Genomic DNA, 18,154 nt, shown 5'->3' with positions numbered 1-18,154 from the left:
GCAATCAAAGGATTCATTAAGCGTAGTCTGAACAACGTGTACTTGGTTTCCCTCAGCTTTTTTTTATTGTTTTATCGTTAGGCCCGCAGCAGTCCGTGACTGCGTTGCTACCGTATTTGTGGTATTGAAAACTTTTGTTTTAAGAAAAGAAGCAATAAAGAAGCAATAGAGATTTAAAAATCCGTAAAGACAACGGCACAGCGCTTGTGCCAGAGGACGCAGAAGCCATTGCCGTTCGCGGCCGAAGTCTTCGGCAATTTACTCGGCAAAATAAAACCCCATTGAAGGCAGGGGATATACACAACGACTGGACTATTCACCGCTAACTACTACGAAAAAAAAAGCACACTTAATCAGCGCGCAGACACTTAAAGCAGCGGGCTTTCGCACGCCAAGAGCTGGCCAATATGCCGCACGCGCGGCGGCTGGATGCCCTTCGTGCGGCCCCTATAGGAAACGAGTGCCGAAATTTCGTGACCAGTAAAGCATTGAAGGGCTCTGGCGCTGCTTACAACAGGAGTTCTTTAGGGCGAAATTTTCATCGCAAAAGGGCCCCGAATGACATATTTCTCTATTCTAGTACACTGTACTGGCACCGCCCGCGCTCCGAAAAAAGAACACGCCTGTATGCGGATGTTTCCTCAGACTCGGGCAGTGAGGAACTTCAATTCTCATCCGGGAGTGGGAGAGACGGCGCAGTGTCTTCTCAGCACGCTGGACAGCGCCGGAACGTGCCGGCAGCGGCCGCCAACACAGGCACCTCCAAGGTTTGTTGTCACGGCGAAGCCTGGCGAGTATGGAAATTGTGCGCGGCATTTTGAACTGTTCATAACCAATGAAATAGCTGGTTTGATTGTCCATGAAAACAAATGCTGTGCTGAACAGTTTCTCGCTCGGCACAACTTGAGCCCAGCTATTTGGAATGACTTGACGTTGGAAGAACTAAATGTGTTTCTGGCGATAATTACTCTTCAGGGGATAGCCCAAAAACCTAAAATTTCTATGTATTGGTGGAAACGAGAGATTCTCCGAATGCCAATTTTCAAGGATCTCATGAGCCGAAACCAAAGCACTATTCCATGGTTTGAAATTTACCATCTGATCCCTGCCACAAGCATGTGCCTTACTGCATATTGTGCTTTTTTTTTTCGAAATTTCGCAGAGGTTTTTTGCACCGAAGGATCCAGAGGATCAGGAACTCTCAATGGTGCAGCGCAGTGGAACTAATGTTGTATGCATGTTTAAAAAAAATGTTTTGAATGTATCTTCGAAACAAAGTGCCTTTTACCAATTTTTTTCGATTCTTTCAAGACACGTAAAATCAGTTAGGCAAATAAAATAAATCGGTATTTTTGAAATCCTTTTCCGCAAAAGTACTCGACTGTGGCGATTTGGCCAGTGCAGAAGCGGGGACAGCACAGGGCTGCACAAGAAGCGCGTCTCAGGCATGCTCGCTTCCAGCTTCGGGCAGAGGCTCGCCCGGATCGAGCGCGCCAACAAAAGCCGAAACCATGGCAGACAACAGAAAACAAGGCTGCTCCCCCTCAATGCCCGTGGCAGCTGGGCTTGCTGGCTCCTTGATAATTTCAGTTGCTGGTGTACACTGAGGAGCGTGAGCTGCATAATCACGATGAAAGTTGATTGAAGGGTTTAACGGGCCGACGCAACGCAGGCGATGAGGCGCGCCGTAGTGGAGGGCTCCGAATTAATTTTGACCACCTGGGGATCTTTAACGTGCGCCGAAATCTCGTACACACGGGCGTTTTTGCTTTTCGCCTCCATCAGAAAAGCGGCCGCCGCGGCCGGGAATCGAACCCGCGACCTCGTGCTCAGCAGCGCAACGCCTTAGCCACTGAGCCACCGCGGCGGGTAATAACGATGAAAGTTCCTGCCAGAGAGCAAACTTCTGACGGCCAGCTGGCTGCCAGAACGCCCGTACATCGGAGAGGCCCACGGTCCCACATCCTGGCACATGCCACTGCTGCTGGCACGGCAATTTTGACTAACAAGCAGGGGTGTGTGAATACTTGAATACAGTTAAATCTCGATGTAACAAACTTCAATGTAACGAATCACGGAATTTTTTGTAACTTCGGAGCTTAATCGTCTATGTGGGCATCAGCGTGAACCGCATGGAGTGTTTTCTCTCCGCAAAAACGTGCCCCACAAGCCACGGGCGCGCTGACGCAGCCGCGGAGGTCTGCAGCGACCGCTTCTAACAGCTCGCTGAAACGCAACTTGAGGGGCAAACGAGAGGGGAATGCGATAAAAAAAAGCGGATAACGCAGGAGAAATTTTCACTGTAAAATATCAAAACATCGTACGCACCGCTTCTGAAAGCGCCCATCAAATATCCCCCGCGGTGGAAAGCCTAATCGTCTCTAGCGGGGCCACCATCGCCGCATGCTGCCACCTTGCCCTGCGTTCGAGCTTACTCGTGCTTATGGGTTCCATCGGCCCAGCAAGCATTTGTGAATCTCTGAGCCTTGCGCGCGCGCATTTTTTTCACGCCCGCGTCTGCGATTGAGCGCCGCCGGCGGCTTCTGCATTGGCCAGAAAGTGACTCGCGCTGCGCGCAGCAGTGGGAGGAGCCTGACCAGTTTCGCCAATGGGGAGGTGCGCACCCTATGGCGGGAGCATCGTAGTGCTCGGGGATGCCGGCTGGCCCAGGCAGAGACGATTATATATGGGCGCTTTCGGAAGCAGCGCGTACGACGTTTTACAGTGAAAATTTCTCCTGCGTTGTCCGCATTTTTTCTCGCATGCCCCTCTTATTTGCTCCTCGAGTTGCGTTTCAGTGAGCGGTTAGAAGCGGTCGCTGGAGCTACCCACATCGCGCGGGTGGTCTCCGCGGCTGCATCAGCACGCCTGTGGCTTGCGGGGCGAAATTGGCATCGCGAAGATTGAAGCTTCTCCCAGACAGTGCACTCGCGTCACTAACTTCCTTCCTCCTCCACCCCAAGATGCCATGGAAGATGATGGGTCCTCCTAATAAGGATAGACGGAACCATGGCGAAACAGTAGTTTGGCAGTGGAACTGCCGCGGTTTCCGTGAAAAACGCGCAGAACTTATCCAGTATATTACAACTCAAGAAAAACCCCCGCACGTTATCGCCTTACAAGAAACCAACTCATACGCCTCGCTACCTGGATATATCACCTTTCATGCCGATGGCACTCGAGTGTTACACACGCTGGTACCCAGGTCAGTCACCACTATACAGCACCCCCTACCCCTCGCAGGATCCCCAGGCATACTACTAGAACTACTGCCCGCCAAGGGCTCAAAGAACTCCTTACCCATCTTCCATCTCAACGTATACTGCAGACGCAAATGTTCCCCACAGGCCCTAAATGACACGCTAGAAGTGGCTCGAAAGAAAGCAGGCAGGCATCAGCCTATCGTCAGTGAAGACTTCAACGCGGTGCACCCGCTTTGGGGTTACGCTTACGCGAATCCAAGGGGCAACTACCTTCACAAGTATATAACCTGCCGTGACACCAGACCTTTCCCTGAGCAACAAGCAGGTGACGTGCGTATGGCGAAACAAGCAAGAGGCACTGGGCAGTGATCGTTCTATTATTGAAAATGTCATTTCAGGCCCTGAGCTGGTCCGCACAGTGGGACGTGCCTCCTTAACAGACTGGGTTGGTTTTAGGAAAATGAGGTCATCACGGCATACAGAGGACATCCCAGATCCGATGGAGGAAGACCAGTATTCCGCGTGGATAACCCAACTTATTCAGGACCAGGCTGCTTGTTACATACAAGTTACATACAAGTACATACAAGTACAAGTTACATACAAGTACCGACAATCCCTGCGTAGACACACACCTTCTACACATCTGGGAAGCTAGACGCAGCCTTCAAAAGCGCTGGAAAAAACAACGACACAATAGAAAACTCCGCAAGCGCATTCCACAGCTCACTGAAAAGGCGGCAAAATACGCATGTGAACTTTGCCGTGAGAGTTGGCTCTCCCTTTGTGACGCCATGGGTAATCATGTGAGCACGTCAAAAACCTGGAAAATTCTTCGCTACCTCCTGGACCCCTCTACCTCGAAGACAACGTCACTGAACCAACTACAGGCCCTCCTGCACAAGCACTCAACAGACACACTTCTGACAAACCTTGAGGCAAAATTCTTCCCACCTGGCCCTCAAAAGCGCCACATAGACTACCATGGCGAGCCAAACCCCACACTGGACCAAGACATCCTCATCTCGGAGGTACGAGCGGCACTGGCTCGCTTGCGGAAAAACACTGCACCAGGTCCCGATGGAGTTTCCAACAGGCTACTAGCCAACCTCGATGACGACTCCCTCGTGTACCTCACCGCGTGCCTCAATAGAGTGTGGCGAGAGGGCAACATTCCTGCCGAATGAAAGCTCGCCAACGTTCACCTCATTCCAAATCCGAACAAGCCCACCTCCATTGACAACCTCCAACCTATCTCGTTAACATCCTGTGTCGGAAAACTCATGGAGCATATCGTCCTCGCTCGCCTCCAGCGTCACATAGACGATCTGGATCTCATGCCGGCCTCTATGTTTGGCTTCAGACCTCACCTCGCCACCCAGGACATCCTCCAGATCAAAGAACAGGTCATGACCCCGGCCACCCGGCACTCCCCCACAGGGATGCTGGCATTGGACTTCAAGGGGGCATTTGACAATGTGTCTCACTCAGTCATTTTGGCCCACCTGCGAGAGCTGCATTGCGGGGAACGCACGTATGCATACGTGCGAAACTTCCTCACCAACAGGCAAGCGGTGATTCACGTCAGTGAAGCAAAGTCCCACCCCAGCAACCTGGCGAGCAGAGGCACTCCACAAGGAGCAGTACTCTCACCAATGCTCTTTAATATCACCCTAATCAAACTGCCACAACGCCTTGCGGCTCTTCCAAAAATTAAACATGGTATCTATGCCGACCATGTGACAGTCTGGAAAGGCACAGGTTCATGGGGGGACATGGAAGCTCGCCTTCAAGAAACGGCCAATGTGGTCACTGAGTACGCCAAATACTGCGGACTCTCTTGCGCCCCACAAAAGTCGGAACTCCTTGTGGTCCAACCAGGGAGACCCAAACGGGACCCACTCCCACCGGTCGAAATACACCTAGAGGGCCACACTATTCGCCCCACACCCGAAATCAAGATCCTTGGAATGATCTTCCAGCACGACAAACGAAACTCCACTATCGTAACTCGCCTCAAACACACTACGGACCAGGTGTCTCATATGCTGTGCAGGATCATCACGAAGAGGCTTGACTTTGGGGAGCATGCGGTGCTACGTCTCGTGCAGGCCTTCATTATTTCCCGCATCACTTACGCAGTCCCATATGCTCTGCTCAACAAGCACGAAGAAGAATGCGTGAATACAATAATTGGAAGATCATACAAGCGCGCACTGTGCCTTCTCCCGAACACATCCACCTCGCGCGCCCTGTCCAGCTCATGCCTGTCCGACCAGCTTCGACTGGTGGAGCGGGCTGTAGCGGCTGGCAAAGCATATGGGGTCCTGGACTGAGGACTCCACCTCCAGAAGACGCCACACAAATTTACTACACAATAAAGATGTTTATCCTCCTCCTCCTCCTTGCGGGGCGCCTTTTTGCGGGGAGAAAACGCTCTATGCGGTTCACGCTGATGCCCACATAGATAATTAAGGTCCGACAGAAACAGAAATAGTGCGCCGCACTGACCTGATGAGGTGTCGACAAGCAAAGTCAGACAGTTTCGGGTCCCTTTCTCCTCTCCCCCCCCCCCCCCCCCCCCCCCCCCCCCCCCCTTCCTCAAAACCTCGAAAGAAAGAAAGTGCGCCGCACCACGTTTTCGTTTGCAGGAAACGCTTCACGCGATGAACACTTCATTATAGCCGCGAATTTCAATTTTCAATGTAGCGAAATTTCAATGTAAGGAAGTAAACTACGAATTTTACGGACTTCGTCACATTGAGTTTTAACTGTATTCGAATACGAATCGAATAGTACTTGCGCAAACAATGTGTTTCGCGAATCAAATATCTACTTTTTTTTTAATGGCCAAGTGGAGTTTCTGAACTTCCCTGGCTTTGCAAAAGTGAGAGACGTCAGCGCATGCTAATGCATTGCTACAACGTCTGCTCGGCAAGTTTCGTCGAAATGGCGCTTTCGACAAGTGCGCCTTGCACAGGCCGTAAATTTTATCTTGCTGCACGGCAATCTGCGATTGCGTCAGTAAGAGATTTTTTCGAGCCGTCGCCGTGGGCAGTCTCCGCCATTTTGAATTATGCGACCACATGTTTACATGTCAGGACAGCTTCAGGTATAGACCACTGCCGTTAGTTACAAATCAAAAGTGGTTCTGGCTGTTTTTAACCCCTTAAGGGTTAAAAGGGTTAACCGCTATCGTTAAATGAAAGAATTATATATATTCTAAAATGGCCAATTTTTTTTAAATATGTGATATGCTTCAGTAACGTGTTCAAAGCAAAAAGATATTATTTAAAATATTTTATGCCATATAATAAAGTTTTATTGGTCATTCTCCACTCCATATAATACGCTATACCTGGGGCATATCAAATGTTTTCACAAATAAATTTCTGTACCCCCACAAAGTTTGCCGCACAGATAACGCACTTTTCCTCGATAGTTCACCTGGAGCTAGGTGAGGCGACCATCTGTGTGGTAGCATTCAGAGCGCGGCACTATGCAGAGAGCCTCCTCGGGGTCTATGCGGTACCATTCACGGGAACTTTCCATCGTACCATAGCAGCTGTCTTCCCCTTTGGAGTCGCTGTCCGTAAAAACGTCATCGCTATCTTTTAAGTGCGAAGCACTTCTTAGGCGGGCCTACTCCTGCTTCCACCGCCGTCCTCCGTCCGCAGCCTAGCAACGGAGCTAGCTATCGTGCCTAGCAACGGCGCCGGATTTCCGACGCGTGAGGGCGCTCGCATAGCGCCTCCTCTCCCCCCTCGCCTACTCTCCTAAAGCCCCTTTACTACTCTCCAGCTCGCAACACCCTCTCTCGGCGCGCCAGCCAGGCCACTACACTATATAAAAAAAAAACAGCATCCGGCGCCAGGTTTCGATCCGAGGATTTTGCGGCCGCAGCGCGACGCTCTACCGACTAAGCCACGGACGCTTTTTTTTTTCTTTATTGCCTGGATTCGACAATTCACAACACATCACAGATCAACAGCGTAAATAATATACGACAACACGTGGTGAGGCGGCCCGACTTAGGCCTAGTGATGTCCTTTAAAACTCTTTCAATGACGTAAGCTGCTCTATCTTTGGCAGCCACACAGGCGATACCTCTTGAGATTTAATTACCTCCACATAACGACCTACACTTCCTCTGAAGTACTCCTTTGCGGATCGGGCATCTACGTCGTTGTACAATCTTGCTGTGCGTGAGCGCCATATGCTGTGGAGGCCCAGCGCCATGACTAAGTCATAAGGCATTCCACCTTCTTTGTCTACGGAGAGATACCGTATGCCATGAGGGTTTAGCGGGAAGTCTTTGCAAAGTGTCCTCTGTAACACATCCCAAAAATATACACCCTCCCAACAATACAAAAAAACGTGGTCTATCGTCTCCGGCGATTTGCAGCTAAAGCAATCTGTCCCCCATGGCACAAAAAGCCCCCTTACTTCCATAAAAGTCCGGACTAATAATGTTCCCGTGTGTAGCCGAAAGAAAAAAGACTTTACTCCAGGCTGTACTTGCATTCTTTTCACCCTTTTGAGCACATCCTGGCCGGGTCCTCCACAGTACATAGCTCTGTACAAGGGCACAGGGAAGACAACATCCACAATATCATTGTACAAGGTTTTCCGCTTCACTGTGCTTAAATAATCTTTAGAGAAACGTGCACTCAAAAAGTTCACACTCCCAACTACTTCTTTCAAAAATCCAAAAATACCCCCCGACAGGTACTCGGTGGTGACAACATAGTCAGGAAGTACCCTGCCCAGCCTCAGTTGACATACTGTTCGAAGAAAGGGGTCTCTTACATCCCTTAAGAAAAGGAATCTGTTGACCAGCTGGCGCACAAATAAATGCGCCAGCCCCAGTCCCCCATCTTTCACTCTCCTAAACAGGTTGGTGCGGCTGCACCTCTCCCAGGTTGAGTCCCACACAAAAACCGCAAACACCCGATGCAGCTTTTGCACATTCGCTCGAGAGCAATGCAGTACCTGCATTACATACCACAATTTACAAATGAAAAACAAGTTGCACACCGTTGCCCTAGCAAATGTTGACAAAAAAGCCCCCTTCCACTTATCCGCCTTTGCACGAATCTCCTGGGTTTGTTCACGCCAATACGGCTCACTGTCCCTATAGAACTGCAAAGGGGCACCGAGGTACTTCACTGGGGTCGTTACCCAGCTGACGTTGGCAAAAGTGCCGGGGGTTGACTGCCATTCGCCGTGCCACAACCCTAGGCACTTTCCCCAATTGACTGAACTCCCGGTAACTGCACTAAATAGCTTTGTTATGTCCACTACTCTCATAATACTGAACTTGTCTTCGCAGAGTACAGCAATGTCGTCTGCATACGCCAAAAGCTTGACTTCTGACTGATGAAGGCGGAACCCCCGAAAATCAACATCTTTTAAAACTCGCAAACATAACGTCTCAATGTAAATGCAGAACAATAGTGGACTGAGCGGGCAGCCCTGGCGCACAGAGCGTTGCACGTTAAAGGAGCCATGAAGAGAAAATACAACTTCGGTTAGTTTGAAAGAACGAGGATTCAGTATCTCACTCAGCTCCATTAGAGCCACAAAAGATGTTTTTTAACGAAAAAAAAGCAAGAAGTATTTAAAAACTTTCAAATTTTGCGCCACAGTGACGCGTTATGAGCAATAATGACGTCATACGGGCCAACAATAAAACATAATTTTCAGTGCGTTAACTGCACGTTAGCATTCAAGTGATGCGGTCAAATGGAACTAGAGGCCCCATTACCGATGTGCAGTCATGTGTCGTCGCGACAGGTGAGTTAGGCGGCCGCCAATCGCACAAACAAGGTTCCGTGACGTCATAGAAAAGTTGCGGGAAATTGGCTAGGGGGTCGCGACTGCTTCACACGTTTTCTTTCATATCTCCGTTATTTGTTTGAAGATTTCGATGACACTGCTATCATTGTTATCGGGACTAAGCAGCCTTCATAATAAACCCAACTTGTATTTTGTCTTCATGGCTCCTTTAATGGGTGCTCTCAATGTCTTGTTCACAATCAACCGCGTACTGCAATTCCGGTACGCGAGCGCCACCCCCTCCTTGATAACAGAACCAACATTAATATGATCCAGAATACTGAACAACAATTCATGTGACACGCAGTCAAATGCCTTTTCAAGGTCGAGCTGGAGCATAGCGACAGGCACTCGCGTGGCGTCACTACACTCAAGCACGCACCTAGCCTTATGAATGTTAGTGCATATGGACCGTCCTCGTATGCCGCATGTTTGATGAGGGCCTACTATTTCATGTATCACACCTTGAAGCCTATTGGCGAGAATTTTCATAAATACTTTATAATCGACATTGGTAAGTGAGATAGGTCTGTATGCTGTGACTTTCTTAAGTTTTCCTATATCTTCTGTTTTTGGAATTAAAACGGTGTGAGCTGATCCACAGGACATTGGCAGAGAGTTCAAATCATAAGCCTCGTTGAAAACCGCCGCTAACAACGGCGCTATTTCACTTTTAAACGCCTTGTAGAATGCCGCACTTAAACCATCTGGGCCGGGAGACTTCCCTGGGTTTAGATTGTCGATTGCTTCTTCTACTTCTTTTGATGTTATTGACTGCTCCAATCAATCCTTCGTCTCATTGTCGAGCCTCGGCATGTTGTCTAAAAATTCTTTCTTAAAGGTTTCACTGTTGACAGGCCGAAAAGAAAAGAGCGTTTGATAATACTCGAAGAAAGCACGTTCGATGTGCTTGTCATCTCCAGATGTTATGCCGTTCCATTCTATTTCGGCTATATGATTTCGCCTAGCATGTGCTTTTTCGAGTCCCAAGGCCCTCTTAGTAGGCCGTTCACCGACTTTCGTTTGGTCAACTCTTGCACGTACGAGTGCTCCGTGATAGCGTTCCTCGTCAATAACCTCCAGTTTTTGTTTAATTTGCCTAATGTCGTCTTCGAACACACCTGGTGCTGAGCTTTCTTGCTCCGTCAGCTTGTTCAATGTTGCTCGTAGCGTCGTTTCCTTCATGTTTTGCTCATACTTTATGCAACTGGCCCGCTCAATAGCTTTAATTTTAATTGCTTGCTTACCGAGCTCCCATATTTCTGAAAACGTATTGTGGCTCCCTTTTTCTATTTTGCTAAGCTGGTCCTTTATTACTTCGCTGAAATTTTCGTCATAAATAATGGTCTCGTTTAGCTTCCACAACTCCCACGTTAAAGTGTTACGCCGTTTTTTGTACCCTATTCTACATGCTACAAGACAATGATCAGTAAAGGACAGTGGCAAAACCATGTAGTTGTGGCATTTTGGCACCATGTCTAACGATAAGTATATTCTGTCCAGTCGGGCATGGCTTGTGCCTTGAAAGTGAGTGTATTGCACACTTCTTCCACCTTCCATGCATTCCGCTACATCCTCTAACCCGAATTCCGCAATCTGCCTACACAACAACTCAGTGCTCGCATCCTTAAAAGGCCTGCTGCTTACCTTGTCTCGTGCGGCTAATACGCAATTAAAATCTCCTAATAATACTATCTGCCTATCATTACAAAGGTGCTGTCGTACATAGGCAAAAAAGTTGACCCGCTCGTCTTTTGAAGTCGGTGCGTAAATACACACAATTCGCCACTGGTGACCACCAAAGGAAAAGTCGCAAACCACCAGTCTTCCTGACACACACGACGTTACGGTTTGGACGATCAAACCCGGCACCTTTCGCACAAGAAGCACGCACCCCGCCGAAGTACCGACTGCATGGCTAACACACGCGTAGTACCTCGACGTGAAACGCCGCACCATGCTTTCAGTCTCTTCCTTCCCGTGAACTTTAGTTTCCTGAACTGCCAACACATCAACGTCACGCTCCGTTATCAATCGGTGCACTTGGCTTTGTTTCCTTTTCCCCGACAAACCCCTGACGTTGAGTGTAGCTACGTTCAGTGTGGGTTCCTCAGACATTTTAAATCACATAGAGGACGAGAGCGTGGCGCTTACATTTCGCGTCTATCGCCCGGCTAGGCGCTCCCGCCCGCCACTGCGCTGTCCCCTGCGTTCCGCGTCTGGGGTGGCGTTTCCGATGGGCGCCGCTCAGGAGGCCGGCTCCTCGGCGTCGACCGCCGCGTCTGCGTTGCTTTCACTGGTGGCTCTCCGATGTTGGCGTCCCCAGCTGCGTTGTCTTTTCCTTCTTCCGAATCGACGTGTGGGCGCTTGGCGGACCCCGTCGCAGTCTCAGTTCGGTTGGTTTCCATTGCTTCTGTTTGTCTTTCCAACGATGCTACCGCGGCCTCGGCTTCAGAGCGATTTTCGGCGCTTTTTCCGAAGGTCTCTGTCATGGTTGCCGCGTCTGCTGGAGCGACCTCGTCATTTTCCCCCTCCTGGCCGAGTCCCACTTCTTTTGGTGTGCTGGGGCTAGCTTCCACGGGGTCGCTACCACCAGCTCCTTGAGCAGCTTCCTCGGCTTCCGTTACGTCCATAAGGTGCTCGGACGCTCCTTCGATGTCCGCGGGCCCCGTCACCGACGCGTATGAAGGCACACACTGCGCCTCGCCATGCCCGAAACGCCGGCACTTGGCACACCGAGGCACTTTACACTCACGCCGCACATGGCCTTGGCCGTTGCAGCGAAGACACTGTATGGGCCGGCCAGGTGCCACCACAAGAGCGAGCTCCCCAGCCACCCTTATCTGGTGCGGGAGCTCCTCCAACTTGGCGCCCTTTTTCAGCTTCAACAGCACTGACCTAGTCGTGGACCCTTTGTCAGCGACGCCTTGGACGCGCCAGCGTTCCCTATTCACCTCAGTCACTTTGCCATACGGCGCGAACGCTGCTCGGATGTCTTCGTCGGCGACGCCGTGCAACAGCCAGTGCAGCTTGAGTCTGACCTGATGGTCTTGCGGGTCGATTACGAGGCACCGCCGGCCCTTGACTTGAAACTCGCTGACAGCCAACATCTTCTTCGTCGCCTCGGCACTGTTGAAAGTTATCGCCCACACATGGTTGATTTGGTAGGCCCCCAAGGCGACAACCTCGGGGAGTAAACCAGTCCGTGTGAGAGCGTCCCTGAAATCCTCGACCTTGAACGGTCTGGCCTTCACGTCGCCGTGCAAAAACAACGTGTTCAGAACGATGCGTCCGGTGGGCAGTTGTGGCAGTATTACCTGATAATCTTCGCTGTCGCTTCCGTTAGGCCTGTTTCCGCGGCTCAACCGAGCCGCCATTACCGCTCCGCTGGAGCTCATGATTCTCACGTCCGAACGCTAGCGTGACCGGAAGTAGAATGAAGCGCTGATATCAGTGCTAGTAACGCGCCTTATATCTTAAACGCATTCAAACTACGTCGTCAGCGGCAAGCGTTGGCGACTCAGCGGCGTTATAGCGGCTTGATAACTGCGTGGTGTACACGTGATACTACAAACCCGCTAGTTCTGCATTCTCTCACGTGACTGCGCCTCCTCTCCCTTCACTCCGGTCGGCGCTTCGCAGCTGCGGAGCGCTGCGTTGCAGTGCGCTCCTCCTCTCGAACATACACGTTAATTCACCAAGATTTCCGCAGAGGGACAAACGAGGCGTGTTAAGCCGAACGTGATCACGAGGGGGTGTTAATGTAACTAACGGGCAAAATGCCACCAAACTTCAACAAACTCCCCCTCATAGCATCACCCCGTGCTTCGCACTTCCTCATACTCCCCTTCGGGGAAATGCGGGGGAATTTTTTTACTTGAAGAATCAAACACACAGCCGATATCCTCATCACTCTCACTTTCATCATCTGAAGATGACAGCTTTTTCGCACCAGAACGCCGCACAGATGAGGCCATGTTTGTAAAACGTGCGGGAAAGAAACCACCCGTTCCGCCATCTAGGGTGGAAACTCGTTGAATACAAGCGCCAATGGTGGAACCCATGCTGCCATCTATGTTGTAAATAGGAAAGCAATGTTTGACAAGCTGGGCTCATCAAGAGCCTCTTGTAGCATTGCAAAAGAGCCGTGACGAGCACAGCTCGTCATAAGCAAAATACTGGCAACTGCTCATGATGAGCTCAGGTCATCGTAAGCCCTTAAATGAGCCATGAAGAGAAAACACAAGTTTGGTTCATTCAAAAGATTGCCTCGTCAGAATCATACTGACACCACTTTTAACGTAAACTTCGCTCAAATAAGCTACATAATTAGGAAAAAAGGCAATGGCCATGCGACCCACTAGCTCATTTCCCGCAACCGAACCTATGATGTCATTCGAGCCAGTTCTGCGATTGGCGGAGGCCGGCGAAAGTTAACGCAAATTAGGCAGAGCTTACAAGCTTGCCGAACGAGCTATTCGCGCTTAAATTTAGGGCACATTCTTTTTAAAGCCGTAAGAATGGTGGTAAGTGTAAGTTACGAAAGCACATGTAAACATAGAAGTACCGCTTCGTACTGCTGTTGTTGGTACTGCGCGCACTATGCTTGTTTAGCTGCACAGAACTGCGGGGCTTTGGGGTTGTCTCAGACGACACTGGCCGATTGATTGACGCGACGGTGTCTTACGTGAACATATTTGTCGAGCGAGCACTATGTTTCACGAAAGCATTTTCTCCCGAAACGAAAAAAAGGCAGAAAACGACACGCCACGGTATGGTGGCGCCATTTAGGTACAGTAACGTAAACAAACGCGTGAGTACCTTAGTGCCAGCACCAACGTACAGGGTGGAGACACCCTTTGAACGGTCCCGTGCCGCTGCAGTTGGGTCAACGTGCACAACACGTCGTTCCCGTTTCCCACGAGACCCAGCAACGCGAAACAGATAAGATGATTCAAACTTCGCCAGATAACCCCGTTGCGGCGATAATTTTAGCACGGTTTTGATACAATGACTCGTTTCGTCAGCGAGCGAGTGGACCAAAATGGCGGCGCCAGCGCATACATGTCTCCACCCTGTACAGCGGATGCGTGAATCAAGGGACCCTAGGCTGCAGAGCGGTCGGTTCTTGTGATGTCATTTGGGACCACGAAAACGCACGATTGAGCGGGAAAATCAAAATTTTTACCTAAATTGATTAATTTCTCAGTGAATAAAGCATCGTTTGCATTCGGACAAGCGCTGGGGGCACTATAAAACACGAAATCTTTCGAATAACACAAACTTGCATTTTGTCTTCATGGCTCCTTTAAGGGGTTAATGCAGTTGGTGTATGGTTACTCTTGTTTTTTAGACCACAGTGGTTAGCGCAGGCTTGTCCATGGTGACTGTAGTGCGAGCTTTCCTTCTGCTGCGTATTATTCACGCTTAATGCTGCCCATGTGCTTCCAAAGAAGGGCCTCGTCATGGCTCATGATAGTAACTGTGCCGTGTTTTCGCATCCTGTTGTTCTGAGTTAAAGTCATTGCCTATGATTGCAGTACAGCCACTCCAGTGCAAGTCAGTTTACTTTTTCTCTCGAATGCATATCGTGCCCGCTCTGGACTACTGGAGTACCACCGATGCGAGTTGAAAGGTGCGTTCTTCGGGTTGAAAAAGAACATCCCGTCTCCCAAACATGCGAAGTAGATTCTGCTTTTGCACAGAAACGTATGAAACATCGATGCCTGTAAAAAAAAAAAACAAGGACCTTCGATTCGATGTTTGGCTTTCTTTCTGAATTCGATTAAGTGACCTTTGGGCATTCGCACACCCCTACTGACAAGCGATGCTGGAGAACTGTGCACTTGCACTAACACAGCCAAAGGAAAAGCAGCCAGGTGCTGGTACGACGCCAACTTTTGTCACTTGACAGCTGTGCAGTCATGGACAAATGAAATGCAAACATGAAAATGCGAACCAGAACACGCAAAAGTGAAAGAGGAGCACTGTTCGGGGAGGTCCAGTAATGGAGAGCCACACTTCCGGACTTCGTCACTGTAATGAAGCCACGCATCAATTTGACTTGCATGGGAAGAAGGAATGGTGCTACTTGAGTATTATGGTGCATATCTTCGTGATCACGTTTGAATTGTCCATGACTGTACATAAGGCATGCTGTTGAGACCCCCATTATGCCACTGCCAGGGGCCCAAAGCTCATCTGGCCAAAACTGTCCTCGCACCACAACATCATCACCTGTTGAGGCCTTACCGATCTTGAAGTTGTTGGTGATGAGCGTGGGGCAGGTGAAGAGCCTGGGGAAGACCATGTAGATGGGGATGTCGATGCCTCGGCACACGTCCCCTTCCCCGATCTGGATGTTCTGGATCTCCGTGGCTGCACAGCCAAAACCCCCAACAGAGCTTCCTCCCCACTGTTGGGCTCTTCATCGCAGGTTCAGAGGCGCACCCTGAGACACAGCATCACTACTCCCACACTTCAGCCCTGATCGTGGCCTGAGCACAACGCATGCCTAGTTTGTTTCCCGAAATGTCATGAAGATGGCAGACGCCTGTTCTGAAAGTTGCTTCTTTTGACAGCGCACTCTGACACAATTCTCAAAATCAGCAAAGGGGCCCCAAGTACTTCCCATTTCGCACAGGTTACATGCACAACTTTATGCTCCAATGGAGCATCTAGGCTGTGAGAACCTCTCTACGCCTCCAAAGTTTATTTTCACGTAAACACAGAAAGACTTTTTTTTTTCATTTGGAAGGGTTCAACAACTTTCATTTGGTTAGTCTGCCAACAGGATTGTCACATTTTGTTTAATTTGGCTCCTGTCCATTAAGAAAATGCTGCCTTTTTTTAAGAATGACAGATTGATTGATTATAGAGTCTAACGCGCCAACGCAACGCAGGCGATGAGGCACGCCGTAGTGGAGGGCTACGGATTAATTTTGACCACCTGAGGATCTTTAACGTGCGCCGCAATCTCGTACACATGGGCATTTTTGCTTTTTGCCTCCCGCAGAAAAGCGTAACAAGTCTGCGCCAAGCCTGCCAAGGTCAGCTGCTGCCGTGCCTAGTCAGAGGATAATTAGTCAGAGGATAATTAAGATAACGGCGCCGTTCCTGCCACAAGCGAGAGGGGGGCTTCCAACTGCCTAGCAGCTATCTGCAAGTAATCAGCTCGGTGGAAACGCCTTGTTGTACAGCAATACGCTTTGCGCCTGCATTTCTTCACCTCTCCCCTTCTCCTCAGTATTGCGCTCTTTGCGTGCTGGTAAAAAAAAAAAAGAGATAACCATTGGTATGTTTGTTATCTGACTAAACACGACGTTACTGCGCGTCACTCTTTTTTCTAAACATTGTATTATGCTGCCAATGATGCGGAAATATACCGTGCTATTTTTCTTGCCCTTCCGTGGCGTGTTGGGGCAGATTTCGCCTCAACGAATTTTTGCTTCAACGAAAATTTTTGCACGTCCCGTCAATTTCGTTGTAGCGGGATTCGACTGTACCTACACCTAAAGGGGATGGCCGCCTTAGAAAAGTTGGTGGATATAGTCCACGCCTTCAGGCAGACTAAGGACATTTATGCACGAAGCATTGAGAACTTGACAGACAATAATGCAACCATATCAGAACACCAAGGCGGAGCTCATTACAGCAGACTCAACATTTGGGCTGTGCCAAAATGTTCACCACATTGACGTTGTTAGAAAGCACCAGCTTCTCATGTCCGCCCGGAGGCCTGATAGAAGCTACGAGATGGACTGCATTACCGACTCGAAACAGAAGCACAAATTCCAACTGGCATGGCCTGACAAATGCCGATGGCTGGATTATTCCGCTGTGCGTGAGGGCTCATCCTGCCACGTTCGTGTAATTTTAGGCGTTAACAGCGCAGTTTTTGTGCGTGATGTCTGTGTGTTGGTATTTGCTGAAATTATTGCTAGTTACATAGCGCTTCTTGTATGCATAATTCATTGCCGGTCGTTTTTTTTTTTTTTAAGATAAGACCTGCGCTACAGATAACGTAAGTGCGCAGACTGCACATATTGAGCTCAATTGGCCTTGCACTGGAAGCTGCTGTACGGGAGTAGAACGCGCTTATAAGCAAAACATTTTTTTCTGCATTTTAGTCAACAGCAATCAAATAAGGAAAAGTCTCGTTCACACGGCCTACGCCGTTTTATTGCGGATGTCACACTCGCCATGCCTGGCACGTTGAAGCAAAGCAAGTAATCACATGAAACTGTGGTCATTAATGCAATGCCTGCACGAGGTGCTGGTGCGTGCAGTATACGTCCCGTATCACGGGCGCAGATTTGCACCACACGGTCTGCGGATTTCTGTGCAGTTAACAACTTCAGCTGGCACTAAAATACAGTCATAATGAACACCAATATCCATTCAGGGACCTTTTGAAGACAAAGTACAACCTGGTTGAATTTGGTAACTCACTCAGCTCTATAGTCCAGACACAGAAGACATTTCTCAACCGAAGCAATGCAACAAACAACAAAAATTTCCAAATTTCGCGCTGCACTGACGTAACATCGGCAGGAGTTTATGCCAGCACTAAAACAGAGTTTCAAGTGTTTTAACTGCCCGTTAAAATTCACATGATAGGATCAATGGAAGTAAAGGCCCTTCCACAATCGCGCAACCATGTTCCTTGGCGGTGGCTTAGGTCTTTGGGCACCAATCATAGGAACAAAGTCCTGTGTACCATAGAGAAACCGCACGAAAGTCGCTGGGGAGTCGCCACTATTATTTCTTTAAAGTTTGTGATAAGATTGGCATTATTGCTATCGGGACAATTACAGTCTGTTTAATGAACCAAATATGTATTTTTTCATCATTTAAGGATGCTTGCCAACTACCGTGCTTTTTTTTCTGTTGAGGGAGGGGGGCTTCAGAACAACCCCTGAAAATAAATCCTGGCTACGCCCCTGGCTGGGAAGCTTCTTGGCCCACCAGAAAACAGGGAAGTTGCACATGGCCTCCAGGCTTGGGTGGATGCTCTAAGCGAGTGAGCATCTTGTTGCTCGCAGTGCACCAAGAAAACATGCGTAATGGCATGGCCTCGGGAACATAAATGCTACAGACTACCATGTTTCAGC

At 49.4% G+C, this 18,154-nt stretch overlaps 1 protein-coding gene across 5 annotated transcripts in view; it reads right to left on the bottom strand.

Annotated features, from left to right (window-relative positions):
• Nucleotides 1-18,154, bottom strand: part of LOC144179460 (vacuolar protein sorting-associated protein 26C) — a 71,133-nt gene that overhangs the window by 10,894 nt on the left and 42,085 nt on the right. For all 5 annotated transcript variants that reach the window (XM_077707816.1, XM_077707818.1, XM_077707817.1 and 2 more), the window contains one exon: nt 15,294-15,419. In XM_077707816.1, the coding sequence (XP_077563942.1) occupies nt 15,294-15,419 (126 nt within the window). The remainder of the gene's footprint in view (nt 1-15,293; nt 15,420-18,154) is intronic.

The sequence above is a fragment of the Haemaphysalis longicornis genome, unplaced genomic scaffold (assembly GCF_048455015.1).
Source record: "Haemaphysalis longicornis isolate Haplotype H1 unplaced genomic scaffold, Haemaphysalis longicornis Haplotype H1 scaffold_4, whole genome shotgun sequence".
In the NCBI taxonomy this organism is placed as follows: Eukaryota; Metazoa; Arthropoda; class Arachnida; order Ixodida; family Ixodidae; genus Haemaphysalis; species Haemaphysalis longicornis.
Note: the sequence above shows the minus strand (reverse complement) of the source record. Positions and strands in the feature narration are given on the sequence as shown.